Genomic DNA, 7,775 nt, shown 5'->3' on the forward strand with positions numbered 1-7,775 from the left:
ACCAGTATTTTACAAAACTACTGTATGCTTTTATTGTAATATACCAGCAATACCGTAGTACCTATATTTGAAATAAATACCCAGTACATTTACAGGGTTAAAACTGACACAATGGTGGTCTTTGATTAATTCTGACCCAAATTGCTTTGTTGCCCTTCTGGCTGTTGTTGTATATGGTGATATTTTTGCAAATGTTTCTTAAAAAATTAATGATCTCTGTCTACTGGAACGCTATGGCTTTTCAATTAAAAGTTTATTTAAAACAATTATACTCATCAAACAGATGGAATTAGAAATAAAGGCCTGCCTCTAACAAAAGCCTGCTTAAAATAAACGCTTGGTACCTTCTGCAGTTCAAATCAAGGCCCCGGTTTTTATTTGAGGAATTATGGTATATTATCATGGCCATGTTCCTCATGATTATTCCAAGTGCATTCCAAGTATTTGCATGTGTTTATAGTTATGATGACGTAGATCAGGGAATTGAGGAGAAGTTACAGAAATTACATCAACCATTAATAATTTGTTAACAATGCTGACATGTGATTATGTCAAGACAAGTGAGGTAGGGACAGAGCTTATAAACAATATGTGAGGAAAGGTAAACTCTGCAGACCAGCTCTGCTTACACGGAAACAAGCCGGGCCTCTAACCTGCTAAAAGTATGTGGATGATTTGGGGTTTTGCCTGTAAACTTTGGGGTATTATCTGCTGAAAAGATAACATGTCTGCACTGTTTTAGGAATACAAACTGAACAAGAGTCCATTTAATTTAGCTTTCCAATTACATCAAGGGGTTAAATATTTTATGTCTCTTCAATGCTTCACAAAGATGTCAAATGCAATTCAATCTCAGACCAACATCACTGTTGGACAAGGATTACTGGAAAGAGCGTTATTTTGTGCTCTTACTGCCGTGCCAAGCTGTGTGTTTCTCTACGTTAATGGGACCATGTTATTCACTTTGAGGAATAAAACTGTGTTTCAGGAGACCTCACGTTACATTCTTCTGTTTAACCTCCTTTTTGCAGACACTGTACAGCTGGCACTGAGTCAGTTACTATACATACTGGCTGCTTGTAGAATAACGCTGACATATCCTTTATGTGGTGTTCTCACCATGCTCGCTGATCTCACAAATGAAATCTCGCCTCTCACACTGGTGGTGATGTCTCTGGAGAGATATGTAGCTGTGTGCTACCCACTGAGGCACTCTACCCTCATCACCATCAGAAACACAGAAGTGGCTATCATTTTGGTTTGGGTTTTCAGTTCACTAAATGTCCTCACAAAAGTTCTTTTACTGTTAAATTTTCCATTTGAAAATCTGGAGAGCCTGCAGATGAAAGATTTTTGTGCTAGAGAAAACATGCTGCTTGGTCGGATGTCTGACGATTATGACAAAGCATTCACATATTTTCTGTTTTTATCAGATGGTATGGCAGTCACTTCATCCTATATTGGTGTGATGATAGCAGCCAGGTCAGCCTCTACAGACAAAGCCTCAACCCGAAAAGCTCGTAACACACTGCTGCTGCATCTGGGGCAGCTGGGCCTCAGTCTCTCCTCAACCATACAAACCCCATTGCTTATAGCTATGTCAAAGGTCCTAGAGAGAATAATATTAGTGCGCATCCAAATTTTCCTTCATGTGTGTATTATAATTTTCCCAAGATGTCTGAGTTCTCTCATCTATGGAATCAGAGACCAGACCATCAGACCCATCCTTATATACAATCTTTGCTGTCAGTGGAGACACTCACTTTCCCTCTGAGTCATCTCAACCAATGCAAAAATCTGCATGCATACTTCATAGATGTTTTTAACTAAATGTGTACATTTAAACTGTGAATGTGTAGCGTAGCTTCTAATAATACTTGGATTGGATAGATGTGACTGTAGGTGAGTGATTAAAGTTTTTTTTTACAGAAAAACTACAGGCATAATTTTCATGAGACTTTGTTAAAGGGTGTAGCATGGGCCAAGGAAGAACCCATTAAATCTTGGAGCGGAAGAGAATCATGGGGCGGATACACATAGGGTTAAAGTGCAAATGTGTGCGGGTTACATATTTAAAATGTATACCTTGAATTTCTACTGTTTGCAAGTTCTGGATAAAATAAAAAGTTAATTGTTAAAATGGTTCATTAAATATTATTTTAGTAACTTTTCTGACAGTTGTTAGAGCATTGTACTAAAGTAATTGCTGGGGTTTGACAGTGCATTGACATTGCCACAATGTAGTGCAACATGGGAAGAAAAACAAGCAGTCAGACAATCAGACATATTGTAAGGAAGCCAAGTTTACCTAGATTATCTAAACCACTTTATTTGAATCAAAATCCGTTTTGATAGCCAATTTATTCCGACCTTACTCTGAAATTACACTGTTGCAGACAAATTTCCAATTCGGGAAATTAAGTCATGAGAGTCTTGCTAGAGCTGGGTCTCGCTCCTATCGTCTCAATCATTTGGTGTAAGGGGGTCATAAAACTCAGTCTTGATCAGTTTTTTTTCTCGATTAGATGTCCTGACAAAATCAAGCATGTTTGACATTATCCTAAATGTCATGTCTTGGAAGTAAAAGATTCTAGTCTGTGACTAAAAACTCAGTGACATTATGACAAATTGTCTTTAGATGTGAGATGTCAGACTTTAGTCTTTTAAAATTTTTTAAAGTCTTCCAGTGTATGGTAGGCATAAATGTACACACATACAAGGAATTTGACTCTGGCATTTTTTCAATTTAAAAGTATAACTGAAAGTAAGTCCACCTGAAACGTCGGTAATGATCAGAAATCACGCACAGAACTATATTAGAGGTGCTCTAAGCAATTTTGGGAGACATTCTTGTTGACGTTCAAAGTATTTTCAAACAAAACAAGACTAGCTCGCCCCTCCCTCCTCTTCATCCCTCCCCCTCCCTTCCGTGCTTCAGCGAACTAACCCCCCCAACCCCCACCCCAAATCCTTCATGTTGGTTGTTGGCTGAACGCTGGAACACGGTTTGTTATGTTTTTCTTGTCCAGGTTGGCCACTTTGTTTTTGTTGGCGTTTGTGGACCCTGGGCTGTCTACAGAGACCGCATTTTTTTTTACAGTGTGTCAAGGGGACCGGAAGCTAGCGGATAGTGAGGAGAGGTTTGCTGTATGTGACAAAAAATGTTGTAGCCTAAAAAAACATGTGACATCCTTAGAGCACCTTTAAGTACATCAGATCAAAGTTAAATTAGGAAGTCAGTCTGTAAACTGTGATGGATATTTAATATTAATACATATATTATATGATTGATAATAGTTTGCTGTAAAAATAAATTAAGTTTGCCAAACACTAAAGAGAGAAAGGAAAGGGAGAGACTGGCATACTGCTAATAGTGAGGAACCTCCCTGTTGAGACTGTGATGGACAATGATTTTTTTTTTTTTTTTCACCACCACCCCCTCTTCGGAGGACAACTTCATTTTTTATTATAAAGCAATATATTTTATATACACAGTATATTACATTCAGATTTAGAATTACATTCAGTGCATTAACGGATGCCCCACCGTAACTATTCACCCTGTTGTTGTTGGACAATGATTGATAATCCTTATCCCCAAATTGATTTGGTTTAAACATCTAAGACTGGTTGTTAACCTAAATTAACTGAAACAAATGTTGGGTTTAGTGCATGTGTGGCAATAAAAAGAAGAAGCTGTTCCTGGCCGCCAACCACATGGTGAGGGTCAACGGCACTGCAGTAGATTAGTGAAGCGACTATGGAAAACGAGTCAAACTCATAGGGGAAAGAAAACCTAAGAGTGAGCCAATTGTTGGATCTGGTTTGATATAAACCAAGATTCCAATGTAACAGGGAGGAGATATAGAGAGGAAGTTTACCACTAATGGCTTTAAAAACAAAAAAAGGACAGTGGTAACTGCGCCTCAAGATAAGAGAGAACAAGCCAACCTTACTATAGAGAACACAGTGGTGTGTATTATAACTAACACCAGTGATAAATCTAAGGGTGGAATGATAAACAAAGTCTAATTGTTTCAATGGAGATGTAGCTGCATGCCTATAGATTACATCACCATTGTCTAATACTGATAAAAATACTGCCTCTACAACTCTCTTCCTATTAAGCAAAGGAAAGCTAGATCTGTTTCAGTATAGAAAACCCACCTTCTGTCGGAGCTTGGAGGCAAGGCAGTCAATATGAGTCTTAAATGAGAGTTTCTCATCAAGCCACAGTCTGAGATATTTGTAATGAGTAACTCTCTCTATAGGAGAGCCATCAACAGTTAAAATATGAAGTTTCGTAAAATCAAAATTTCTAGCTTTCTACTTGAAAATAACATAAATTTGGTTTTTCACAAGTTAAGGACTAGTTTGAGGTAAGAGAGAGTGTCCTGTAATAAGTTAAAGGATCCCCAAGCACCTGTATCCAAGCCAATATCAGACAACTTTTTCAAACTTAGATTGTGATCGACCATGTCAAAAGCCTTTGAGAGGTCAACAAAGAGGGCCACACAGTGCTTCCTCATGTCCAAGGGCAAGACTATGTTATTGGTAACTAGAGTGATAGCGGTGATGGTACTATAGTTGGGTCTGAAACCGGATTGGTGAGGACTAAGAATAGCGTGGCTTGACAGGAAACACTTTAATTGAAAGTTGACTAAGGTCTCAAGTACTTTAGCCAGACATGGAATTGTAGAGATCGGATGATAGTTATCCAGATTGTTCCTATCACCCCCCTCGTACAGTGGAATGACACATGCAGATTTCCAGACTAGCGTAAATAAGCCTGAAGAGATGGAAAGATTAAAAATGTAGGTCAAGGGCTCACTAATAATTGGAGCAGCCACTTTTATAAAAACAAAAAAGAGTCTAAGTGATCCTCACCAGTAGTTGACTTAGGGTCTATAGATTGTAAATTTCTGAGGACCTCAGAAGATGTAAATGGCTGAAAGGAGAAATGTGAGACATGGTCCAGGGGTGGACTACAATCAGAGACCTTTGAGGCAGGGGGACCAGGAAACAAATAAATGACCAGCTTAAGTAAAGTGCTTATTAAAGTTAAGGCTAATACCATTTGGATCAGAGATCACACAGTCGTTTACTTTGATGATGAGGGGTAGAGCACTGGAGGGACGACTTTTAGTCATGTTAATTGCACCCCAGAATTTGGCAGGATTAGAATAAGTGATGGTGACTAGATTTTAAAAGTATTCAGTTTTAGCCTTTCTTACAGCTGAAGTACAGTTGTTTCTGAGTTGTCTAAACGACAGCCAGTGTTGGGGGTAACCAGTGTGTCTGGCACAGGTCCAAGCACTATTCCTATTATTGAAGAGGGTAGATAGCTCATGAGTAACCCATGGCACTACCCTATCTTTAATCCTGGTCCTTTTATATGGGGCATGCTTGTTAAGAAAGTAATTAAATGCAGTTACAAAAGAGTCAAGAATGTCCTCAACATCATCAAACTGGCCCATGTAACTCCAGTCCCAATCTTTTAAATCCCCCAAAAACCGCTCTACATCAAACTTTCTAAGGTTCCTCTTGAGACTTGAGACCCTGTCTTTATTACCTGTACATCCCTTACACAGACAATGGGGCAGTGATCACTGACTCCTAGCTCAAAGACACCGCTAGTAGAATATTTGCCAGCCTTGTTTGTGAAAATTAGGTCAAAGAGTGTGGATTTGGAGTAATTTTTAGAATTTGGTCTAGTTGGCTCTGTAATCAGATGTGATAAGTTTAGACTATTGCACATGACATTTTTAAACTGCACAGAAGCATCACTCAGCCAATTCAGATTTAGGTCACTATATATATATATATATATATATATATATATATATATATACTATCGGTCAAAAGTTTTAGAACACCCACATTTTTCCAGGTTTTTATTGAAATTCATGCAGTTCAATGTCTTATTGTACTCTGAAATGAAAGAATAGAACAAATGAACGTTTTAAGTTAAAAAAGAAATCATGGAATCAAATTATAAACCAAAATGTATTCTACATTTTTGACTCATCAAAGTAGCCCCTTCGGCAGATATAACAGCTGAACACACTCGTGGCAATCTTTCTACAGTGGAAATCAAATATTCTTCAGAACGTTCTTCCCAACTCTGTTGCAGAAGTTCCCATAAATGTGTGGCACTTGTAGGTTGCTTTGCTTTCACTTTTCTGTCCAGTTAATCCCAAACCAGCTCAATGGGGTTTAAGTCTGGTGACTGTGCTGGCCACTCCATGTTTTTAAGCTTACCATCTTGATCTTTTTTGCTAAGGTAGTTTTGGCATAGCTTGGACTTATGTTTTTCTTATTTTTTCTTAATTTGACGTCTTACGAATGGCTTTCTTGCTGTAACTCGACCTATCAAACATGCAGCTCGAAGTCTTCTCTTTACAGTTGAAACTGAGACTTGCTTATTACGACCACTATTAAGCTGTGCTTGAAGCTGTTGTCCTGTGAGCCGCCTATCACGCAAGCTGTTGACTCTCAGAAACTTGTCTTCTGATTATAGTTGTGGCTTTGGGTCTGCCAGACCTCTTCCTGTCAGAGTTTCCCCCAGTTTCTAAGTGAGATAATATCAGGAGTAGTGTGTTCAACTAGAATAGTTAGATCATCAAAGTTCTTAAGTAAGCTTCTAATGTTCAGATGGATTATACCAAGTACCTTGCGCTTTTAAAAACTCAATGGAGTAAGGAAAGGGAAAGAGGTATCAGATACACTAGGCCCATTAGCGGGAGTTGGTTGAAGAGATATTTTAATTATGTTAGAGGAATTACTACCACGAAGTTTATTAACAAAATACGATCTTAGCCCAGAGGGGAGTCTATACGTGTGACTTGAACCATTATCACATCATCAGGGGAATCAGGGGAACATCAAAGTTTGAGAGACCAATCCGGCCTGTAGCTAAAACAGAGAGCTCAACACACAGGGTGAAAAGAGGAGCTGCAGCAATGTGCAGTACAACAAAAATACGGTGTTTTTTGAAAATTAAACCATGTAAACCTATTCTGGTACAACCTCTAAATACAATTATGAACCTGAAAATGAGTATAATATAAGCACTTTAAATAATTTGAATAAACGAGGTAGAGATGGAGTGACCCTGCCCGGAGGAAGCCCGGGGCCCCCGTCTGGAGCCAGGCCCAGATGGCGGGCTCGTCGGCGAGCGCCTGGTGGCCCGGGTTTGCCACGGAGCCCGGCCCACTACTCACAAGCCCCCGGCTGAGCACCGCTACGTTGGAGTTTACCCCGGTGGACGAGAGGGTCGCCTCCCTACGCCTGCGTGTTGTGGGGGGGGAAACTCTGACTGTTGTTTGTGCATATGCACCAAACAGGAGTTCGGAGTATTCGGCCTTCTTGGAGACCTTGAATGGAGTCCTGCATGGGGCTCCAGTGGGGGACTCCATTGTTCTGCTGGGGGACTTCAACGCGCACGTGGGCAATGATGGAGACACATGGAGAGGCGTGATTGGGAGGAACGGCCTCCCTGATCTAAACCAGAGTGTTTGTTTGTTGTTGGACTTCTGTGCAAGTCATGAATTGTCTATAACTAACACCATGTTCGAACATAGGGATGCTCATAAGTGTACTTGGTACCAGAGCACCCTAGGCCAAAGGTCAATGATCGATTTTATAATCGTTTCATCTGATCTGAGGCCGTGTGTTCTGGACACTCGGGTGAAGAGAGGGGCGGAACAGTCAACTGATCACCATCTGGTGGTGAGTTGGGTCAGGGGGTGGGGGAAGACTCTGGACAGACCTGG

At 40.0% G+C, this 7,775-nt stretch overlaps 2 protein-coding genes across 3 annotated transcripts in view; one reads left to right on the top strand and one right to left on the bottom strand.

The window, feature by feature from the left end:
- Positions 1-7,775, bottom strand: part of nup98 (nucleoporin 98 and 96 precursor) — a 138,020-nt gene that overhangs the window by 111,804 nt on the left and 18,441 nt on the right. The gene's annotated exons all lie outside the window — the stretch shown is intronic.
- On the top strand, positions 833-1,774 carry LOC114566278 (odorant receptor 131-2-like). Its single transcript, XM_028594606.1, has one exon. It carries the CDS (start codon positions 833-835, stop codon positions 1,772-1,774), a length of 942 nt encoding a protein of 313 aa, XP_028450407.1.

The sequence above is a fragment of the Perca flavescens genome, chromosome 13 (genome assembly GCF_004354835.1).
Source record: "Perca flavescens isolate YP-PL-M2 chromosome 13, PFLA_1.0, whole genome shotgun sequence".
Taxonomy (NCBI): Eukaryota; Metazoa; Chordata; class Actinopteri; order Perciformes; family Percidae; genus Perca; species Perca flavescens.

What these genes read in the sequence shown, in the direction of transcription:
- LOC114566278 (XM_028594606.1), top strand. Translation starts at nt 833, where the DNA reads ATGTCAAATGCAATTCAATCTCAGACCAACATCACTGTTGGACAAGGA.